Source organism: Drosophila suzukii, chromosome 3 (assembly GCF_043229965.1).
Source record: "Drosophila suzukii chromosome 3, CBGP_Dsuzu_IsoJpt1.0, whole genome shotgun sequence".
Lineage (NCBI taxonomy): Eukaryota > Metazoa > Arthropoda > Insecta > Diptera > Drosophilidae > Drosophila > Drosophila suzukii.
Window position 1 is genome coordinate 68,575,071 of NC_092082.1, and position 24,755 is coordinate 68,599,825.

The window sequence follows — 24,755 nt, forward strand, 5'->3', positions numbered from 1 at the left end:
ATGTTTTAAAAGTTTACTTAAGTTCTGATGTGCTTAAATATATTTTTAAAAGGTTTTTAAATTTATTTTCCAGCTATGCTAACTTAAACAATGGAGTCATCAATCGAGGCAAACAATTGCATGCGGCTGTGCATAGCCTTCAATCGTTTGATCGAGCCATGGATCAGGTAATCATAAATATTAAATATAACTATGAAAGTAAAATTCTAATCATTTAATTTTCCCTCGACAGTTCCTTGCTTTTCTCTCGGAAACGGAAACACTTTGTGAAAACGCCGAGTCTGAAATCGAACGCAATCCATTAATGTTCAAGGTAAGTGTTCATTTTTATCTTTTCGCTGACTTGATCTTTTGAATCATTTTAATACACCCTGCTGCTGACATAATGATAAATGCATTCTGCAACAATTTAACGACACTTGACAGATTTATGTAGTTTATAAAGAGCGTTCGCCTTTCCGTGATAAGTTCATTGCCTTTCGCTTTTGTTGGCTTACCATCTGCGAATAAACTGCGAAAGATGATGAGCAGTCATGGAATTACAGTGAGGCTAAATATAGGGGGCTTTTATAAAGAGGAAATTGAGCTTATAAAAGTTAAAATATTATTCTTATTGTTATATTTATAGAGTACAAATTTGATTTCTTTTCGAAGAATTTATTGTTTTAAGACTTGTGGCTCGATCTTTCGGTATTGCTGGCCATGAAAGAGTTTTTCTTTAGTTCCCTTAATTCTTTTTGTCTATTTGGATAAGCGGAAGCAATTAGCTGGTTAAATTTACTGCAGTCGATCAAGGGCCGAGTTCGATCCACTTGAACTGCCTATAATGAACCCAATCCGTATACAAATCCGAATCGGAATCCAAAGCGGAACCGCACAAAGTCTTCACTCGGAGCACTTAATGTCTCGATTGCAGTTGCAATCAAAATTGGCATTGTGGCCACAAATGAGTTCTGCCCACTTGCTGGATGCACTTATCAGTGACACTCATCTGGGGGGCGCTTTGCCGCCCCCCTTTTGTCTAGCTATTTCCCTATTTTCCGACCCCCTTCCCCCTCCCTTTTACTTACAATATTCTCAAGAGTTCAGTGTGGCGGGCTTTTCTCAAGTGATGTTGTGGCGTCTGTTTGTTTGTTTATTCGAATGGCTTGAAGAAGGGGAGGCCACCCCCGTCCCTTAAAACCATGGTTTGGGGCGTGGTATTATCATCAGCCCCATTTTCATTGTTCTGGGACCGTGCCTCTTTGTTGTAATTACATTCGCCTATTTAAGATAATTATTTTAAGACGCTTTACGCTTTTCTTTTCAATATTCACGGCTTTTGTCTGCAGCATTGAGCTTTTCGGGTTTCCTTTCTTCGTATTCCAATTCAATTATAATAATTTCATTGCTTCAACGGTTGGTGCTTCAAATGCAAATTCTCTGCGCATGGAAATTAGGATTTTAAGGATTATAAATGTCCTGTTAATGGTCTTAGCATATCGAATTTGCATTTCCTGAACACGGTCCGTTGCTCTTTATATTCTAATAAGTGAATTGAAAGTCCGTACAACTATTTCCCGTTTCAAAATAATTTGAATTTAATAATAAATTGGTTTCTATGGTCACTTTTTTCTAGAGAAATTTAATGGAAATTTAAATTTATAATGCAATACGTTTAATTTCATTTAAAAATCAGTTCTTTTTAAAAAGCTTTTATAAAAAGCTGTTTTACTTTTAGACAAAGCATTTATTCCTGGTAAAAATCCAGGACACTTTCCTGAACATAGATTGTTCCCTTTATAATTGAGTTCTTCAACAAAATTGTCATTGCGCAGACTCACTTTCGTATAAAAGCTCTATCAGCTTACCATTATTTATGTTGGTTATATTGGGAACAAAAAGTCTCCACTTTGTGTTTTCTGGCGCCTTTTTTCCATTTTTTAAAAGTGAGCTTTGCAAATATATTTTAAAATGTAATTTTTGAAGGTTTTAGGGATTATTATATATTATATGTAAATATTTTTGTTACAGGATTTTCATAACAAGCAATCTTAAAAACATATTAGGAATAAATATGTAGTATTCATATTATCTTTGTTAAAATAAATTAAAATTTTAGATTTTAATTACTAATTATTTATATTTATAAAATTCCAAACTTTCTTCGAGAAATCATTTAATAGTACTTACAATGTAAAGACTTTTTAATTATGAGGGAGTTCAAAAGTCAGTAATGTGTTATAGAGTGGTTTGTTTTTGTTTATTTTGCCGGTAGCTAATAACGGTACCAACCGGCTGATTTCCGCTCTCCCAGGTGCGTAAGACTCTCTCCAAAAACCCTCTCCGGGTCTCCAATCTCGTTTTCGGGGGCGCTCTGTTGTCGTTTTCGCTCTCTGTTGTTGTTATTATCTCGGGAAATGGCCGACTCCCACATGTGGAAAATGCGACTGTTCGGCACACGAAGTTCGCTGTCGAAGTTGCCGATAGACGAACGAACTTTGGCTATTTCGGATTCCATTCCGGATAACTCGCTGCCGCTGCCGCTGCCTCGGCCGACGTCGCTGCCGGCGTTGCATGCGGATGCTGGCGTCGAGTTTTCAGTTTCGGATTTCAGTTCGTGTTTTGAGATGCGCCCGGTCGCGCGTGTTTAACGGAAAAGGCCAAGCGGCAGAACTATTTTTAACCGGTTCCGGTTTTGGTGAACATTAAAATTTTAATCGGTTACCAAAAAAAAAAACTAATAAAAGTAAAGAAAATTGCAAGATAAAATATAAAATAAAAAAAAATTCAAAAAAATATAAAATTAAATAAAAGGGATATTAAAAAACAGCAAATAAATAACAAAAGCAAACATACGTTGCCTACTTTGAGGCGTGCATTGCACTCTCACCCACACAAGCAGACACTCGCACACAGACACATGCAAATTGAATTCGCCATGCAACAATTAAACACAAATCTCGGCTCAAAGCAAATGGCGGAAAAGGCGTCACAGCCGTCGCCATTTTGTAAGCGAGTGTGTGTGTGTGCGAATGCAGTTGCATTTCCCGTCTGTGCTTGTGTGTGTGTGTGAGTGTGCCTGTGCATTTTAAAGTGAAATGTGCATTAATTATGCACACATATTTCACTCAACCACACATACATACAATGACCCTGTGATTGTGTGCGCCTCGCGCAAAGTGAAATTGAAATTTTCGTTGGGAATTTATGAAAATTCTACTCGCTGGCAATTATAATCGCCTTAAGAATTGTTTTAGTGCCAATTAAATCTACCGAAAACATCCATAGACAAATGGAATATCAAAATGAAAGCGAAAAGAGCTTAACTTGAATAATGCATCGTTTTTTTAAATACGAAATGTTTAATTACAAATTGTGGAAAGTGTAACAAAATGGTTTTAAGGGGCTATAGGGCACATGTTTCTTTTGAATTGAATGGGAATTGGGGCAACTGTAGTGGGATTTTTTAAATTAATTAATAATTAATAGTACTTTGATAGATAAAAATTTTCAAATGTCCCAAGATTCAATTGTTTGTAATTAATTACGAAATGTTTAATAAAACATTGTGGAAAACGTAACAAAATAGTTTTAAAGGGCTTATGGGGCACTTGTTTGTTTCGAGTAAATTTATTTTGAATTGAATGGGAGTAAAGGCAACTATAAAGGGATTTTTAAAAATTAATAATATATATAATAATATACTTTAAAATCTTAAAATTTTAAAGATTCCTAAGATTCTATTATTGAAATTTCAAATCATGCTGACTTAGTAAAGTTCTTTGCAGTAACCTAAACATGTAAATTACCCAACAAATTTACCACATGTCTCAAAGTACAAAAACTTGCGCAATAGCATACAAATAAAGATAACTAAATTGTCATAGTTTATTATCATCTCAACGAAGTCTTCAGGTGTCGTTCTTATTTTTGGTGCTGTAACTCAGCCTTAACCCAGATAATTATGTACTTAAAAGTCTCAAGCCTTTCAAATACTCTTCAAAAGCGTAGCCTCTTTGAGTCTTATACAGAAGCTGGAATACATGGAAATCTTGAAAAACTTTCAATTCTCTTGGGGCAATCGAAGAGCCGACATAAGATCTAATACGTGTTAACACGATTTAGCATAGAAAAACGAGATTATAGGGTGGGGAAAGGGCCAAAGCCGATTATTTATCTAATGACAACACAATCGAGCGTGCCTCGAGTGGGGGAAATGCTCATTCATGACAAGATTTCCACACTTTCGAGGCGCAGACCCAGGAAAACCAGACTCTGGGTGTGGGAGACGACATTGGTCAACACGACTCAAACTCAGACTCAAGCTCAAGCCAAACAACAAATGTCAACCCGCCGATTCCGAATGCTTGTCAAGACTTTGTGTTTTTTTTTCTGGTGTGTGGGGCATGAGATCTTACCTGTTGAAGAACCCAGAAACCGAAACAGAAACAAAAGCAGCGGCGGCTGAGCAACAAGTAACCAAAAACAAAGCAACAAAAATGTGATACAAAAACAAGTTTACAACAAATAACAACAGAATGCGTAGGCTTTGAAGTTTGTTTGTTAGAAGCACTTGAAATTGTCTGACCGATTGTCTGGGCCTGTTGGAGATGTTGATGTTGCGTGGGTTCCCCGAAAAGTAGTTTGATTAGTGGCGCAACTCGAGTTTTTGGCCAGCGGCTCGCTTGAGCATTAATTGTCTGTTTAGTTAAAAGTTATAATCACTGAATCCGATTTTGTTGGCTTTTCGTAGGCTGATATCAAAATATTTGTTGTGATTTTTTATGCTGCCTTAAAAAGGCTTTTAAGTTTGTGGCTTGTTTTATGAATATTTAAATGAAACTTTTCACCCAATTAAACATTGTGGGCGTTTAGTAGGTGCTTTAAAACGTTATAAGCGGAAAACTGTTAAACAAGGGAACATAAAAATTATATTTTGTTTTCGTCAAATACATACATATCTAAAATACAAACTAAAATATTCATTTCTTAATTATTCTTCATTTTAGGATTATGATTTTCAATTGTTAAAATTTAAATATTTATATATATGCGTATTTGAAAACAAAGTAAACTTCTTTAAATTTTAAGTTATTTAAATTTAAATATTTAAATAAATTTAATCTTCAAAACACAAAGGAAACTTCTTAAAATTTTAAATGAAATCGACTCTTGATAAAAAGACCAGGCTGAATTCTTCAACAAACTGGCAATTTTCATTTTGTTAAAAACCCATTACCATTTGAAATTATTGTGGGGATGTCAAAAAGTCAACCGCTTATGCCGGCTGCATTGTGGAACACTCGAAACTTTAATGATCGCCCGGCCAGAAATGGAAAACTCCCCGAAAAACGGAAAACCCGCCCAGCAAGAACACGCAAACTAACAACTAAAACAACACATGCCCGCAGCACAATTGAAGTGCACTTTGTTAGACCAATTAATTTACATTTCCGCGCAAAGCGTGGCCAAAAACAGAAAAAACCAGTGAAGTGGGTACAATCTGGGGGGGAAAAACAAAGCAGAGCGAATGGCGGGGAAAAAGTTTACATAGAAACAAAAATAAGGGGGCGGAGTTCCACTTGAGGGCGAGGCAATGGTCCTTGACTTGGACGTTGAACGCCGACGATTGACCAGGCTCTGCAGCTCCTGTTTGTTTTTCCTTTTTTGTTTTTGCCATCCCCATTTGGACGGGAATGACCACAGGATGCAGATGTGTGTGCGATGGTTAGTTTCTGATGGGCACTGTGGACCCACTCTAGCCAGTTTGGAGTGGCCCTTGTCAGTCGGTGGTTAAGAGGAGATGCGGAAAAGAAACAAAGTGTTGCATACTTTCGAGCCTCGCAGGATCAGCGAATCGCGGAATTGAAGGGTCAGGACACTGTGAACGGGACAAAGACACGGTTGACTGACTGGTGATTGATAAGCCGAACTAGGAACTATCTTGAAAAGGTCTTTTTAGCATTAAAGGTGTATGGGTGAATTTTCATTTTCAGTTACTTAACAAATTTTGTTTTGAGGGAGAATTGTTTGTGTTTGTTCTTAAGATCTTAGTTAAAATTTGTTAGAAAGATTATTAATCATAACATTTCTTTTAAACTTTGATTTAAAATATATGTTAGTTAGTGGATTTTATCCATGTGGTTTTTACTTAACTGGTTTATCGTTCAGTGTACACAACAAAAAAACCTATAGGTAAAATTGACCAATATAATAGATAATTGTTCCCAACCCCTGGAATTGTCAATTTGACCAAAGAAATACTTACTCTTTTAACAACCAAACCCATACATCTTACCATTTTATGGTAGTTTTACTATTATCTAATAACCAAAGCAACAATAAAATACACGTCACTATAGTTATAAACTTTTTTTATAGTTAGGTAACTATCCGAATTGGTTAATTTAAGCCAAAAAATTGTTTGGCGTGTAGATTTTTATCTTTCTTATGAATTATAGGTTCCATAAATTTGATATTAAATAATATCTCTAATTATTTGTATATGGTAAAAGGCAACGAAGCATATTTTGGTAATTTTGAGGTAGCCTTTCAGTGATCCATTTATTAAAATTGGAATGGCACACTTAAATTACTTTATAAAATTTACATTTTTATAATTGAGAAAATGTGAATCCTGGTAAATAAATCACGTATAAATCATATCTAACGCGCCTTGATTTGGAATTCAACTCCCCTTCGCATATCTCAGGATCAGGTTTCCCATTTCGTGTGTAAATTCCGCAAGCAGTTCCCTTGCATGGCAGATGAAGTTATTTGTCATTGCCATCTGCAGGGGACCCACCAAAGATTACAACTTCACTTTGACTATAATTGCTCGAACGTGGCACTACTTCTATTCCCATCCGCAGGACTCGGCTCCCCTTTATCCTGCATAGAATTTCCGTTGCGGCAGCTCTAGTGTTATTGCATTTAATTTGTGCCAGTGTTGGGCTGACTGCTTCCTGTTTGCGAGCAAAAAAAATAGAGGGGAGTGGGTGGAAAATGGGGGGTGGTGGGGAAAATGGGCGAACTGCAGACGCCGCACAGACACTGTGACATGTTTACAGCGATTCTAAGGCTCTATGTGTGTGGGTGTCTCTAGAAATGATAACTCGCGGCCAAACATGCGATAAAAACAACAACGGAGATATTTGTGAAAAACGAGGAAAAAAGGGGGGAAAAGCCAGAAAAAAGGAAGGAAATGCTCGGGAGCCTGCGAAAAAAAGTGTTGCCAACGAAATTAAATGCGAACTTTATGCAGCTGGAAATGCAGAAACCGAGACAGACATAAAACAGCACAAAAGAAGCTACGTCTCTTTCTATTTTTGCCACCCCTCTCTCTCTCGCACAGAGTTTTGTGTCTAGCACTTGCATACTTTTGTGCTGAAGTCCTTCGTCCTTTTTTGAGTGTGTGTGTGTGTGAGTTTGCGCTTTCAATTCCATTTCCACTTCATTCGTTACTGTTTTGCAATGTTAACTACATTTTCGCATGTTCTCGGCGTTCACACTAAATGTTATTTATTCTGCTTTTCCACCGCATTTCCCGCCGCTTTTCCGCACCCTTTTCATTCTTTAGTTTTTTTTCTCACGGTCTTTCATATCTTTGTCCTTTTGCGAAAATGTATAAGAGAATTATGTGCATATTAAAAATGCATTATCATTTTGTGGGAAAAATTCAGAGTGGGAGGAATTAAATGAGGGTTTCACAAGAGTTTTGTGTTTTCGGGCCCTTACTTAGTTTTTGTATTTTTTGAAGGGCAGTTTAAAGATAGCTTAAGCATGCAAAAAATGGGAAAATTAGAAGCTTAAAATACTTTTTAAAAATGTTCATGATTAGGTAAGTTATTAGGGAAAATAAATGTTTTTTTATTTACTGGAACTTAATTTTGTTTACACTAACAACCTTTAATTTTCTGCCCAAAAAAGGCGGAAATTCCAGCTTCTATCAAAATTTTGTCTTTCAAATCTATCACCTCTGCAAATTTGTTTATGTCCAGTGCCATCAATCCGAAAATTTGCATTCCCATCAATATTTTGCTTGGACGCTCCACCAAGAAAAACATTTCATCAAATAAATCAACACAATCTTCCGACAGTTGCATCGAAAACGCAAAAAGGGAAAAGAAAATCCAATTCTTTTCCACAGGCCAGAGCGAAAAATGTTCGACACAATTCACTCACAATTGGCAAATGTCATGACAGCATCTGTGGAACTGCAATAAAAACAAGAAAGTAGGAATTTCAAACTGACAAGCAATACACTTTTTAGTAGGAAAAGTCTAAGGAAATTCTGAAAGCTTAAGGAAAAAGTGGAAAATAAAATGAAGGCTTTACAGAAACTGATTTTAAATTATTTGTTAATTTGTTTTCAATATTATTAATAAATTAAACATTTTCCTTACTTGTTAACAATTTTCTTCCGATTTGAAGTTCTAAGTTGTTAGAAAAGAGAAAACATATTCGTTGAAATGATTCTCAAAAGAACGCTGATACCGAAAATATTTTCGGAACCATGGGATTGTCAATCAAAAATACCAAAAAAATTAAAACAGATAATGTAAACAGAAAAACATGTTCCAGACTGGCTCTAAAATAAGAACAAACGGCACACCACATAGAAGATAATAAATCCACATCAAAATTTCAATGTCATCTCCCTGGCTGCGACATAAATAAATCTTGAAATAATATGAAATCTCTATGTACATTTCCAGTCTTTATTTTTGTCGTATTTTAGCTGGTCAAATTAGCGCAAGAGAGTCACAGAAAAGAACCGCAGAAACCAAAAATGTCAGTTAAGAGTGGGCCAGAAAGTTACAGCAGATTATAAAGGAGATGTGGGGTGGGGGTCTAGATGATGGGCCCTTTCAGCCACAAAATGTGGGTGGTTTGCCCAGTGATGATGCCCATGCTGCTGGGGTCATTGTGGCTCGTTGTTGTGATAAAGTTCACAACTATTTGAAAATGCCAGCAGCAGCAATAGCAACAAAAAGCCGAGCAAACCATACAAAACACATGCCAGATAAGGCTTATCACGCTGCAAGATAATACAAGTTAAATAAGATAAAAATGGTATGAAAACCATCCGAGAAAAAAAAAAAGAGGGAAAAATCCGAAACGAAAGTTGTTCCTCCGAAAAAGTTTTCCTTCGCTTTGGATAATATTTTTAGTTGTAGTTGGCTTAACCGAATTCTTTTCTGTCACTCCCTATACTTTTCCACACAGTTTTCACTTTTTTTCCACCGACAACTCGCGTTGTGCGGTTAATTAAATATTCAGTTAGATAAAAGAGCTTAAAGAAAAGGCGCTTAAATTAGAGAGACCCACGGCAGAAGGGTAAATAAGCTCATAAAAAATATGCCAGCGGTGGCGCCACAAATTATTTGCTCTACCTTAGCGACGCCGGAGAAGCAACAACACAACTCTAGCGACGAAAGGCAATTTAAATTCTAATGATAATACCGCAAAAGCCTTTGCCAGGATCTCCCTTGGGGGGTTGGGTGCTTAGAAGGGGGTTTCCAAACCAGTTCCAATGTGTAAGCGAGCTTAGCAAATTAGCGCGCCTGGCAACAGGCTGACTTTACCTGCAGCATCCCATTCTCAACCCATCTTCCCGGAAAATATCCTCTGGGATCTGTGGCCAACATAAATCGCAGCAGCTAGGAAATTTGTACTTCATTTCCGTTTTGCCTCTCTTATGCATAATTTTCAACACCTTCAGAGGACCAGAACCCACTCCCTTTATCACCTTCGTCTGTTTCTTTTGGTAATTATTCTTTGTTTACGCTGTGTGGTACTATAAAAATAAATATGCTAAGGGATATCAAGTCCCAAAGGGATTTGCGCTATACCACGGTTGTACAGAAAAAAGTGGCTTCGTATATACAGCAAGAAAAAGTCATGATCAGCTGGTTTTTATAAATAATAATAAAAAACAAATGGATATCAAATCAGATTTCCTTTTATTAATTACAAATCCCATGCACAAACCAATAGACTTTCTTTGGTTGGATTCAATGAAGCAAAGACCAAAAACCCTCCCCAAAATAAACATTAGTTCAATTACTTAGCGATCATTATCTAGGACGCCTTTCAATGAGTTTCAATCAGAAAACCATTTAAAGTGTCAGTTATCATTGGGGAAATTGAAATTGAAATTCATTGGGTACCCCCAAAAAACACCGAACACTTAACTGGCATAATTAGGCAACCAATTCAAAGCTCAAAGCAAATATAAATCATCATTAAGGGTACCTCAATACCCCAAGAGTTCAACCCGCTAATAGAAAAACCAATGGGGAAAATAGTTGAAATTTCCATTCGCCACTCAAGCAATTTGGTAAATTGAACGCAACGAAATGGAACTTTAGGGAGCCGACAAAATCTTTCCGCAAAATCGAATACCAAAAGGGCTAAGAACACGATAATAATCCTATCAAATGGTCCGAACAACGACCAGCCATTGATCCCTTGGTCCGAAAGTCAATTTTTTAACACTTTGTTTGCCTTTTGGTCGCAAGCAAAACAAACCAGAGACTTAAATACATTTCGGCCATCCATCGCTCAGGCTGCGTGTGCCAACAATTATTGCGTCATTAATCAGTCGGCATTTGCAAATTCCCTGACACTCTGTCCCCCCAAAATCCTCCCAAAAGTACCGATATATACCCGATTTATATATATGTTTGGGGAGCAGGATGAGTCCGGGCAGCAGCTGGCATGACTTTTGTGTGGCTGAGCGAAAAAGGCAAATCTTCAATTTTATTGATTGTTGTACCCGATTGGGTAACGAAATCCAGGCGAAGGAAGATGAATGAACAGTCTTGACGCATGAGACTGGAAAAAGTGGTAAAGAGGTTTTTTGGAGAGCCACAATTGCATTTTAGATACACTTTCGAACTAGCAAATACAAACTATGATATTTATAAAGGTATCTTATAAATGTTACTTAAATTCAAAGCTGGAAACTTGCTCTAATGACTTCAAAAATGAATTTAATATGTGACATATGTTCAAAACTTGAGTTAAGACTTGTTTATACTGTATATCTTCCGTACAAATATGAGAAAAACATTTAAGCTCAAAATTAATTCCAATTATTGACCGAATTAATAGCTATACCCTTTAAATTCCAGTTTTGAGTTTCTGATATATCCATACCACTTTGAAACAATGCGCAGTTGTTAAGCAAGTGAAAAGGCTTGCGATGGCAGTGGAAATTCAAAGAGTTTTCCATGTGACTTGCCAGCGGTGGTCCTCGGTTTCCTGCAACAGAAAATCGAGTGGCGGGTCTGATCCCACTTCTGCTCCCTGGCCAATGGCCATTTATTGGGCCATTCCACTTTTGTGTGCGTCAGACTCCTCGGGGCAAGAGGACCCGAAATGCTTGCGAAACGCATTAAAGGCCTCGCAACACATTTTCATTTTTATTTGCCACACTTTTCCATTTTCTCCGCTCTCCATCGGCTCCTTGTGTCCAATCGCCCGGCGGCACTCACAGTTGCGTATCAATAAAATATCCATACATGCATGTTAAGTAAGTGCTCCCCACCCATTTCACATTTCCCATCTCCCATATATGTTATCCCGATATCTGAGCTGTGATTCCTGCACCCGAAACGAATTGGGATTTAAGTGTTGTACAAGGAGGAAAGGATCCGGCATTGTTGCCGTATAAAAATGAAATGTACATGGTAGATACCCGCACTGTTCGGGGAGGTTAAGGGAATACAGAACCGGACTTGTAAGCAGTTAGCCGAGAAACGTGCCCGAGGTTATTTGCAAAGAGAACCGAAACCGAAGCAAACCCAACCAAACCAAACCGAAACCCAAAAATAAAAAGGGAAAGCCAGAAAAAGGAAACTTGTCGTTATGTGCTTGTTCAAGTGGTTTTCACTTGATATTGCGTATACGCCACATTGAACACTCGACTTACAGTTGCAACTGCGGAAAAATACTTGAGGTATCTAAAGAAATGTTGCGCATATTTAGATACAAATAATAACTGTATTTGCAAGAGAAGCCACTTTCTGGAACTATTAATTAAAAATGATATATAAAGTTTGGAGTATTATCCCTTTTACAATCATCATTCAATCATCATCCTAGCAGTTTCACCTGCCGAATCCCTTCGGTTTTAATTGTTTTGTTATTAAACTTTCCACTAAGTTTTTGTTGCTTTTTCAGTAGTTGGTGATTTTGCATAACAATTTCATTAATTTAACGACATCAAGTGAAGGAAACTTTTCCTTTGGACATCAGTTGCAGGCACCGAAAAGGAAACAGGACCTTCGAGGAAATCACGTAACAGCTGGTGAAAGATGAGAAATGGGAGTGTGGAGAACTTTCATTGTGCGATTAAGTCTTTGACCAAGTTTCGCCCCTGCTTCCATTCAATTGTTGCCGTTTTTATTGTGCAAATTATTATTGTTAGCCAATTGAATTAATTTCGCGCACTGCTTTCAATCAGTCCACATTCCTGCCACTCTTATGGGAAACAATTTGCCGAATTCAATTAGTTTATTGTGATTTTATTTGCACCAGCAAAAAAAGTTTTTTCGCAGTCAGCAAGAGCAGCGTGAAAATGCCAAGAAAATGGCGAAAATTGAAATGGCAAAGAGAAAAGTTTTTCCGAGCATTTCCATTCGTCGAAAATTAATGGAACCTTCTTTATCCACCCCTTTCAATTAGGTGTTTGGTCCTTCATAAATAGTTCCAGTTTCGGTAGTACCTCTTTTAAATTTTTCCCTTTCTTCTTCTGCTTCTCAAAGTTGAGAATTTTGCTATTTGCTTTCGGTGCACGTTCGTCCCTGAACTTTTATTATCGAAATAATCGAGTTTTAATGTCCAGCTCTAGGAGACCCAAGAAACGGTCGCCTAATAAATAAATAAATGTGCTGGACCTTCAAAAAGAAAAGAAAAAAGGCTTTAAATGGCATTTAAATTCGGTTATGGTTCTTTTGAACTTAAGCTATTATCTAGAAGATTAGTATTATTATTATAAGAATTATGGGGTGCCTTAAAGCATTTGAACCTAATTATCATAACTTGAGACGTTCAGTGCGTATACGTAATAAATTTTATTGTGCCTGGAGCAAGGATTGTGAGTTATGTAGCAATTATTTGTCTAGCCTTCTCCGGGATATTTCAAAACTAAGACTTAAATTTTCCTTTTGATTTAAAACTTAAAGTGTGTTCTTAAGGTTAAAGTTTCGGTGAATTCCCATCTCGGTTGCTTTATAACTTATTTATAACTTCCGTTAAGAGTTTATTTTATAACCCACACACACCTTTTCCCATTTTCACACCTTCATCATCATAAAACGCATACGCACACGATGCCAGGCACACAAAGACTCGCTACAGTGGAACATGCGTATCAATGGCATGCCAAAAGCCCATAATCCTACTTCGGTTGGCTTTTAGCGGATTAAAACTTTTCAGTTGAGTGCCCGAAACGGAACCAAGACCCAGACCAAGTCGTCCCAAGTGCGCCCCTCCTTCGCACAAGAATCTTGATTGTGTTATTAACTAGCTTAAATGGGTGTTAATTTCCAGGAGAGGTACAGTGCGTTTCAAAACTTTAATGTGATTGGCTATTTTTGAAAAACAGTAAAATTGTTTAAATGGATGTAGGTTTTTTTAAGAACAAGGGGGTTATTTTTTGCGTTTCATACAAACAATGTCTTTTAAATTCCCACTAAAAAGCTGTCTTAAAGTAAGGTATATTTTAATTTTTTTTTTAATCGTACACGTTTTTAAAATAAAGTTAAATTGGTCAGTTGTATATTATTTTTAACTATACAAAAACCGTAGTTCTCTATAGTAGTTTAGTTTTCTAAACGATATATTGAAAATATTAAATATAATATGAATATTAATATAATTAATAAATACTTAAGTTGGTAGGTTCCTTTAAAAATGAACAACATACAAACTTTTGTGTTAATTTTGTTGATAGCCCCATTTATAGTCCCGTCACGCACTGTACAAATGAATATGGCCTGTGGCAGCTCATTTGTTGCTTGTTTGCCCATTTCAATTAAATGTTAATAAAATGGTCTAACTGAAAAAACTAATTTCAGTGCTTAATGCAGGGTAGTAGGAGAAAGAAGGAACTACCAGATAGAAATGGAAAATTAGGGAGCCAGAAAGATGGGAAACTGCGGTGACTGCGTGGTCTCCAAATTGGCCAACTTAAGTACCGTTCCGTTCTAGTTCGGCATTTTCTTTTTCCTTTGCCGCCTGCCGTGGGTTTTCCCCTTTTTGCAGGGAAAAAGTTTATGGAGCGCTTACATTTCCCTAGCCATTAATTCTACCTTGCTTTTCAATTAGTGTTGCCGTTTGCCTTTGGAGCGGTTTCCTTGGCCCGTTTTGTCTTTTATCGCTTCCCGTTCTGGCTGGCCCACTCTCCCCCTGCATCTATATGTATATCCTGATTTATGCTGTCGTCCTGGAGGATTCCCACATCCATTCCTCCCGCACCCGAGGCTCGCCAGATGGCTTGAGGTGACTGCAGCGGGCTTATCTCTCGCCACCTCCAGACTTTTCCTGGCTTTCTCCTTTCTCCCCTCTTAGCTCCTCCATCTTAACTAACTCGTCTTCATTTCTCACTTGGTTGCGTATTTGCTAGGTGTTTGCATGGCTGTATATGTCCGTGGCTGTCGGTGCTGTCCATAGGTTTGTTGGTATTAGCCATGTTGGCAATGTCTATTGGCCAGAAGGTGTCGTGCTGATAAATTGCCAAGCAAACAGGGTTGGCAGCTGGTTTGTAATGGCCAGGAAAAATTGTCTGAAAAGATTTAGGGACATTTCTATGAATAAAATATTGTATCCGTTTTTTAGAAAATAATATTATTGTGATGAACTTAAAATGTTGACATAATTTAATCGATAACCGTAAGCATTATTTGTTTCATTCTTCCGAATTTCAGTTGCTTGTGCCTAAAATAACTAAAGTTGTTAAAAAGGGAACTATCATGATCTTAGATTTGATGCATTTAAATTAATGTATTTTTAAATATACAAATAGTATTTGGTATTATTTCTTGTGGCAACAAGGATTTGCTTTACAATTGTAGGTATATGCTATACCAAGTATAAGTTAGAAGTTGACATAGTTATACCCGTTACTCGTAGAGTAAAAGGGTATACTAGATTCGTCGGAAAGTATGTAACAGGCAGAAGGAAGCGTTTCCGACCCCATAAAGTATATATATTCTTGATCAGGATCACTAGCCGAGTCGATCTAGCCATGTCCGTCTGTCCGTCTGTCCGTCTGTCCGGATGAACGCTGAGATCTCGGAAACTATGAGAGCTAGGCTATTGAGATTTGGCGTGCAGATTCCTGAGCTTCTTACGCAGCGCAAGTTTGTTTCAGTAGACTGCCACGCCCACTCTAACGCCCACAAACCGCCCAAAACTGTGGCTCCTACAGTTTTGATGCTAGAATAAAAATTTTAACTGAAATGTAATGTTCTCATCAATACCTGTCGATTGACCTAAAAAAAAGTTTGCCACGCCCACTTTAACGCCCACAAACCGCGAAAACCTGTGACGCCCACAATTTTTATGCTAGATAAAAAATTTTAACTGAAATGTATTCGTCTCGTCATTACCTATCGATTGACTCAAAAAAAAGTTTGCCACGCCCACTTTAACGCCCACAAACCGCAAAAACCTGTGACGCCCACAATTTTCATGCTAGATAAAAAATTGTAACTGAAATGTATTGGTCTCGTCGATACCTATCGATTGATCCAAAAAAAAATTGGCCACGCCCACTCTAACGCCCATAACGCTTAAATCTGTATACCGCCGGTAGGTGGCGCATTTTAATCTCGCTTTGCTGCTTGCATATCTCCATTTAGCTGAGTAACGGGTATCTGATAGTCGAGGTACTCGACTATAGCGTTCTTCCTTGTTTTGTGTTAACATTCTTATTTCTATCATTCTTGTAAATACTGATTGCTTTGTATAAGATATTGTTTGTAGATTTGAAGGATATATTTGATGATCACAAATGATTTAAGATTAGAAAATATTTTAGTAACGTACTAAAGACTTATTGGCTATTGAAAACTACATTTCAATTAAATCCGTTATAATACATCCGTTAAAATTATAAACCATTCTTTTGTAAAATGTATTTAAATAATACATTCCCCAATATCTTTATTAATCCAAAGTTCTGTGGTTTACTTTCCTATATCAAACTCATTGACAACCCTACATGTTTGGTACATATTCTCGACTATGCAAATGGCAAATCGCAGGCGTTTCAAACGCGCTAACACCTGCTGGAAGGCTTAACCAAACAAGCCAGTTGCCCCACTGAGGTGCCACGCCCACTGGGGCTTAGACCCCGGCCGCCCCTTTGGGCCGCCCCCTTTTCGCCCATTTAACAGGATTCGCTTCTGCCTTCTATCAGTGTCGTTTTGTTATTTATCCTGCGTGCCTCTTGACGCCTTTGGGGCATGCCACTTAACACACATCGACCATCGCTCCAGCCACGCCCCTTTGTTGGGGGCGGATTGAAAAGGGGGCGTGGATGGGGGGCGGAGGTACTGGAGGTTAGGTGGAGTTGCTGTAATCTTTTCTTGAGCTCTGCGTGCAATGCGTCGCGTTATTTGCTTTTCATTCCTTTTTCGCTCGTGCTGCTTTGCTTTCTGCTTTTTTAATTTATCATGTCTATTTGCTTAGTGTTTGAGCCTGGCCCTTGGCGTGTAGTACAAGTACGAAGTCCTTTTTCCCCATTTTTTGCTGTATCCTAGCTGCGAGTCCTTGCTCCTTCTCCTGTTCATTTGTTATCGCTGTTTGCCTGTGTTGCTCTTGCAGCTTTTCACTTTTGAATGCGACGGAGGATTCACTTTTAGCTCCTTTGGTTTCTGCTCGGTTTTTCCACTTAGTCGATCTGTTTTTTTCTAAACGAAAGTTTTGCCCAGCTTTTCGGATTTGGTTTACACTCCGTTTTCCCCCTTTTCGCTCTCCACATACCCCTTAATTATCCTTTTTCATCTGGTAACCGCCTTGCGGTCAGATTTTGCTGCTGCTGCTAGTTTGATTAGGTTTCAGCACTAATTGAAAATTATTGAATGGGGTTTTCTCATCAGCATGTGTCTGGGTAATTTGTTGTCTTTTAATTAATTTACGGTGAGTTTTATTAGCGAAAGATGCGGTTACCGCTGGCTAATTGAAAATTAAATTATTCAACTACCGCTGGTTTGGCTTGATTTATAGTGAAGTTGAAATATTTCAACCAGAGTTATTGCTCTAAAAATATTTTTTGGAATATCATTTTGTTTGGATTCATTTAAGAGTGACAATTAAAGGTCTTGTAATTAGAATAACATCTCTTTAAAGGTCTGCCTTTGGGCTATTTGTCTTTGCCAACTCAAAAACTCGCTTTCCAAACAAACCACGAACACAATGCAAACAAATGATGGCAAAACCCAGATAGAGATTCTGCCCTAGCTCAAGACACTCGTCGCCACAAATTAAATCAAATTCCTTTGGAAGACAGAAGGGAAGATAAAGACCCAGGAAGCCGGGGAGATTCATCAGCCACACACACTCATAGAGAAACAACAAACACTGGGTTCGTGACAGTGACAGGACATCTTATTTAATTTCCAGAGGACCAGGACCAGGACCTGATTCCGCATCAGAGAACTGGAAACCGAGCATAACATTAATTTTTGTTAATCTATTTTCAAGTTGCTCTGGTCAGCAGCAGCAGCAGTAGCAGCTGTGTTCCCCTTTTCTTCCTCGTTTTTGGGGCCTCAAGTAAATATGCTGTCATTAATTTAAAACTTACACAAACAAACCGAAAACTTCTCTGCTGTCTGTCAGCCGTTGTTGGGAGCCTTCTCCTCTAGAGTTATGTTCATTAGCGCAGGAACGCAGGGGGTGAGGGGGGGGAGGCCAGAATTTAGTCCGAATTCCTAATGAGCAAGAGCAGGCAAATCTAACCCAAATATGTCAAGACGATGGCTGGCATTTTGTGTGCCCTGCCCAGTGCTGCTGCAAGGTGCATTGCTCCAGGGGGGTCAGCCGGTGGGCGTGCACTGAGGGAAAAAGTATAACGAGTTATCATTAAATTTTATATTTATTAAAATTTTTTAAAAATTTGAGCGGATTTCTCAATGTTTGATAACTTTTTTCGTTAAGTTGAATTGCCCTTTTTGAAACATTCAGTTTCTCAATATCAAGTTAGTGTTCAGAGCTGATTTCTCAATGTCATGTTAACATTTTCGTTGACTTAAATTGCTTTTTCTAAAACATTCAGTTTCTCAACATCATGTTAGTGTTCAGCTTATAAAATATGTTTAGCAACAGGCAATGTTCTAGTTAAGTTCAAGTTAAATTGGTTTCTAGAAGTATTTAGTTTCTCAATATCTGAAATAAAAAAACTAAAAAGTTTTTATCTGACTCAAAATTGGAAGACTAATAACTATTATAAAACCAATTTGTCTCTGCAAACAAATTAACGTCATGGTAACTTTTTCTGACAGGTACGAGAATCTTAACCTGACATTGAGAAATTGAACCCCAACTTTAAATATGCGTATTTAGTTTCGGTTTTGTTACTTCAAATGTCATTATATTAAGATTAAATTATTATTTGTGTTTAATTTGTTTCTTTAAAAATCAATATATTATCTTTAATTTTAAAATAATAGTTTTTTGTGTTCCGAATAGGAATCCATTTTCTGCCAGTGCCCCCGTGTGTGTGCAAAGTGGGTCTCTTCAGTTTGCTATGCATGTGCTAAAGTGTTGATACAAGTTACTTTTGCCATCCGCACCTCATCCCCGTGAATCCTCGGCTGTCCTAGCACACTGACACACTATCCACGTGAAGAAGTCCCTGGCTTTCTCCGCTCTGTCTCTCGGTCTCTGTATCTGTCTCGGTCTCTCCAGCTAGTCATAAACCACAAACCGGAGGGACGGGGTTTTGGGGATTGGAACCCCAGGACAGGACCCCGACTTCAGACAGCTGAGCACGTAGCATGACGAGTTGACAAAGTGCATCACGGGGCCATGATGCAGCTTGCAGCTCTTCTTCTCGCTGTTTACACAGCTCGAAAAATGCCTTCCCTGTTTGTTTTCATTTCAGAACTATTTCGCACATTAGCAAATTAATTTGCACTAAATTACAAAATACCTCCTGGCTAGTGGGGCATGTTAATGGAGGCATCAATGACAGGTTATCGATGGAATAATTGTTAAATTACCGTTTGATTTTAATTGATTGATATTTGTAGAGTTCTGCAGGTGACATGAGTGTTTGCCTTTGGCTTGACCAATGTTTACTTAGTTGCCCTAAATTGCATTAGGCTTTGCAAAATTGATATATAATGCCAGCTAGAAATTAAGTGGCTCTCACTATTTAATTTTCATTAGTAAATAGGGGGTGAATAAACAGATTGGTTTGTTTTATTACAAAGTCCTATACTTAACATTATTCGACTTTCAATGTAAATAATTTTTTAAAAAATGGCAAACAATTGCTTGTGAATGAGTAGTATATATTTTTTTAATATGTGTACAATAATAAATTCCCGGAATTCCTTTAGTTCATATGCGTATAAAATATATTATTGATATTTTCTACAAAAATATTACTTAACTAAAATGTTTACGGATGACTAACTTTTGTTCCATCTTTGTATTAAAATAAATTCCAGGAATTCCTTGGAGCCCCAGGTTGAGGTTAAACTTTTCAGATTTCGGCCAGTGCAAATACAGTCACCACGTAAAATAATCTACCCACTCGGCACATGTAACTCACTTCTGCTGTCTCACTCCACCAATAGCCCCATCTCGCTTTATCTCCGTATTCATATGTGCATTTTGTTACATGTTCGCGCGTATTTCCCTCATGGCTTGTTTCAGCCATCCTTTCCGCTTTCCCGGCCATTTTCCCTTCGGCCGCATTCATTTGCCCGGCTTTTCTTATTTCAGCTCGAATTTGTGTTTTATAATTTATGCGCATTTTTTATTAAATATTTATGTTTGTGCCGAGTTCTAAGCCACACATACCGCACTCCCCTTCCCCAATATCATTGTCGTCGCTCATTTCCCTTTATGGCGTATTTACGCTCTAAAGCGTGTAAATGTTTTCCATTCCATTGTTTTTCCTGCTGTTGACACTTCGATGGGGAAAGGGGAAAAGGGGGAGGGAAAAGCGGGAAAAGGGTTAGGAAGTGACCTTTTCACACACACATTGTTGTAAATAGTTTTGTTCAAAGCAACCGCAGCAACTAAGACTTAAGTTTTCCAACATTTTCCGTTGGCAAATTCTTGGTCAACTTGGGGAAAATTCTGTTGAATTTCAGTCGCTTTTCTGCCCTCAGGTAGTCTTGTTGATATTTGACTTGGCTAATTCGAAATGGAAATTTGCATTTGTACAATGCAAATCCTTCGGCATTTGTATTGAACAAATTGCTGGCTTATTATTATCATGTAAAATATATTACGGCCTTGAGTCCATGTCGATCCTATTTGCATAATGTATTCTGTATTTATTCAATGGCATTATTTGCTGGATAATGGGTTGACATGACAAATGGTACCGAACTGGGGTTAACTCAAAGGAAGAAATTTATTACACTTTCCACAATTTATGATCGTTTACTTTGAACATTAAATATTTTAATCATAAATAAATAAAGTGCATAAAAAAATATAAAACAAAAAAGGCAGTTAAAATTACAACACAACTATGAAACTATAATTATAAACGTTTTTGTTTGATATGTGCAAATAATTAATTTTCCTTACGCGTACAGTATATTTGAAATATATATCTTCACTAATTGCACCTTGTAGTGCAATTAAATTGAATGTCAAAAAAGCGAATACAAATACAGCCATCGATGTGATTGATTGATTGATGGTTTGATTGGCTAACGAACAGTTCATGGCCGGGTCAAAGGAAACAAATGCGCCATGACCACGACAATAACGGCCAAGATTGCGCAGCAGCAGCAGCAGCAACACCAGAATCACCAGCAGCAACACCAACAGCAGCAGCAGCAACAACAGCAGCCAACGAGCAATATGAATGGTTTTCGAATTACCGGATATCCAGCGGCTGCCACGCCCCCCGCACGCACAAATCCCATTTACGCGAAGCCCAACGCCCACGAACTTGACCTGCACATCAGCGAATCGCTATTGTATCCAGGTAGCACCACCCAGCAGCAGCAGCAACAGGCGTTGCAAAGTTCCCCGGGTCCGCCGCCGCAATTGACCAGCATGTTGCCCAGTTCCGGACTGCCGGGAGCCGCCCAGCCGATCGCTCTGAAGGGCAACAATCCCTTCTTGAATAGTCCATCACCCACGGAAGTTGCACCATTACCCAGTGCTGTGCCGGCAGCAATATCTAATGTGCCGCCTGCAACATCTGCAAGTTCTGGCAACTATGAGATGCCCGAATATGCGGAACCTTCGCGATTGCGCGGATTGAAGCAACGTCCTCATAGTATCGCCGTGGGCGGGGCACCAGCCTCAAGTTTTGTGGACTACAATGCCCAGCAGCAGCAACGATTGTTGCAGCTTTCGCGGCAGCAGCAACAGTTGCGCAATGCCGTCACAGCAGCAACAACCAATGGCGGCGACAAGGAGACTCTGTATGCGGCATTATTCCAGCAGTACAGGCAGAGTCCAACCAATGGACAACCTGCTCCTCCAGTTCCATTGCACCGGAAACCCAATGTGGCTCCAGTGGTTCCACGCAGATCGCAGAGCACGCCCAGGCCACCAATGCAGCAGCAGCAGCAACAGCAGCAACAGACCGGCTTAAATGGCCAAATCAATGGCAATGGAACCCATCAGAGACCCAGGAGCCTGGATCGTTTCAATGGTGGCCTAACCACAGAAGCACCACCCATACCCCTAAGACGTTTTCCCAATGGCAACGGCAACAACAACGGAACCCTAAGCCGCCAAAAGAGTCCCAAGAAAAGTAGCAGTGCGGACAATATGCTAATGAGTCCGGCAGGAAGTCAGGTGAACACCATGCGGCATTCCATCAGTTTCCACGGCAGTCAAGAGGTGGAAAATGGCACTAAAACAGAGCAATCCCGACCCATGAGCTATGCGGCACCAGCACCAGATCAGGCCTACTTGGAACACCAGTTGAGGGCCTACTCCGAACAACTAAGAACCATAACCGAAAGTGTGCGAAAGTACTCGGAACAAGCCAAGTTACTTTCCGAGCTCAAAAGACAACAGCAGCTGGCCAAGCAAAGTCAGACGAATCTCAACCTGCTCACGCCGACAACCTGCAATAATAGTAATGCCACCGGCAACGGAAATAACAACTTCCAGCCAAATATGATTTCCCCGGAGATTGTCAGCAAATCGCTGGCCTCGCTCTCCACCAGTCAGGCCAATGAGGCCCAAACGCCCTCCAATCAATTGCGACTCTTTCTGGACAACATAAGGAGCAGCATGCGACAGGAGTACCAGCAACACATGCCCGAGGATGTGCTGAAACCCACTGCCACATCGACCTTAAAAAGGAGTGTTTCAACGGATCAGCCTTCTATAACAACTACCAAAGCGGAACCAGAGGCCACACCCACGCCCTCGGATCAACTGAGACAATTTCTTGATGCAATACGCGCCAATAAAATACCTGAAAATGTGGACAAACCAAAGATGACGAGCTCCCAGACGCTGGACTCCTTCATCTCGAAACCCTTGACAATGCCAGATGTGACCTCGGGAACGCCAGGTGGAGGAGCAGGTGGTGCCACTCCCGCAGGAGTAGGAGTAGCTAATAGCCAAACCAATGGCATACCCACTCGTCGAAGACCCAAGAGTAGCATTATACCCGGCAGCAGTAATGGCAAACTGGAGCAAAGAGAACATTCGCTGGTGACCTCCGAGAGTTTCCACCAGATCTCCGACAATCTGCGACTCATGAGCGAGGATCTGCAGGCCCTGAGTCCCAGCAAGGCAGTTCCCAGTTCGGCTAGCAGTAATAGTCTAAAAAATCTAGCTGCCAATGGAAATAGTTCGCTAACCACAGAACTGCGGGTTATAACCACTTCGCCATATAGCACCTCCCCGAAACTGCAGCAGATGGTGATGAGCAAGTCGAACAGCTCGCTGGGATCGGTGACCACGCCCTCGAGCGCCACCACGACACCCTCGACGGCGCCCATGATCACCGACTTCAATGAGATTCTGGATAGTTTTCAGGCCATGGCCGATAAGTACAAATCGAAAGGTTCCTACGACTATTTGCGCAAGTGCTCGGAGGCCCTGCGACAGCACTCGTTGCAACTGAAGTTGCAGCAGCAACATCAGACACATCAGCAGCAGCAACTGCCACACCAGCAACATCATCAGCAGCAGCAACAGTTGCAGAACGGTTTCGCCAGCGATGACAGCAGTTCTTGCAGCACAACCCCCGGAAGTATCCGAGAAGCGGTTCAGAATCTGCTCCTGCAGCCCAGAAACGGCTTCCAGATACTCGACGATCGCATGCGGTTGTTCATCGATATAATCGATAGCCAGGATCGGTTGAGTCAGGTAAACATAAGTATATATTTATTGAGTTCAGTTTCATGAGTTTGGTTGTTTAAGTTAAGAAAATTGGTATTTCTTACTTTGGAATAAAAAGAAAAAGAGTGGTTTTATAAATATTTAAAATCTTTTTGGTAATCGACTTTATCGATAGTCTGAAACGTATAAGTCAGTTGAGCAAGAATGGCTTAACATATGATTTTGAGCTCAGTTTTATGAGTGATTCTTGAAGATTATTATGGAAGTTCGTTCTTAAACAGTTCATAATGATTTTAGGGAAGACAACTTTAAAAAATCATAAAAACAAATTACTATGTCAGCAGCAAGTGTATTGTATACCCCCACTTACTTTAAAAATGCCTCCTCCTATATTTATTTCTAACTAATTTTAAATCCTTGTTTCTCTTGCAGGTATGTACTCGCAAAGTAATCGCAATTTAATGAGTAAGTCAAGCATGTTTTCGAATCAATTTTAAAAACACCACACCCATCTGACCCGGCCATTAACTCACATGTACATCAGACACGGTTTTATTGCCTTACATAATTCATCATCATCGAAATGACCAAGACCGGGTCAATGCGCTTATCTCCGGCTGCCCAAAAGTCGTTCGTTCTTGGGCTCTTTGCGGCTAAAAGCCATCAAATCAGTTAATGACCCAGAAAGTTAAACTTACGAGAGAGTGGGGGCGTGGATCAATTTCCATCAATTTTCACCAAATTTGCTCAGAGCCAATTAATTTTAATAAACTACAAAGTCATTTTGCTTTAGCAAGTAAACTAATCTCGGGCCGGCTGAAATTGAAATTTTAATCAAGAATTTCTTGGTGGCACAGAGGCCATAAAACTTGACACACACGCACACAAGCTGTGGTGATGTAGGAGTAATCATGTGAGACGACGAGTCGGGGAAATTCCCAAATGTAGATAATCAGAGGGCATATCATGGCCCATGGCCTCCCATTCTGCCGGTTGATATGCTAAATAAATCAGATCCCATGCGAGACTCAGGCGGAAATGCCTGCCGTCTTAATAACACCTTTTCGTACAGGACTTGGTGTCCTGATGTTCGCCTAAAACAATATTGCTAATGACAAATGGGAACTAGTTCTAATTGTGGGTTTTGTCTGGCACGAAGATCTCGGCCCGGGCTTATCGCTCATTGCCTTTTCTGGGTTTCGGGCCTAATTTAAATTTATGCGGTCTGGCGAGAGGTGTGCGAATGTAAATGT

The 24,755-nt window shown here is 39.3% G+C and overlaps 1 protein-coding gene across 20 annotated transcripts in view; it reads left to right on the forward strand.

The window, feature by feature from the left end:
* Dys (Dystrophin) overlaps window positions 1-24,755 on the forward strand; it is a 151,278-nt gene that overhangs the window by 52,514 nt on the left and 74,009 nt on the right. For 18 of the 20 annotated variants that reach the window (XM_036816757.3, XM_065866410.2, XM_065866412.2 and 15 more), the window contains 2 exons: window positions 74-167; window positions 233-313. In XM_036816757.3, the coding sequence (XP_036672652.3) occupies window positions 74-167; window positions 233-313 (175 nt within the window). Of the gene's footprint in view, window positions 1-73; window positions 168-232; window positions 314-20,919; window positions 23,530-24,755 lie in introns of those variants that run through there. The other 2 variants (XM_065866420.2, XM_065866419.2) reach the window with 1 other exon arrangement.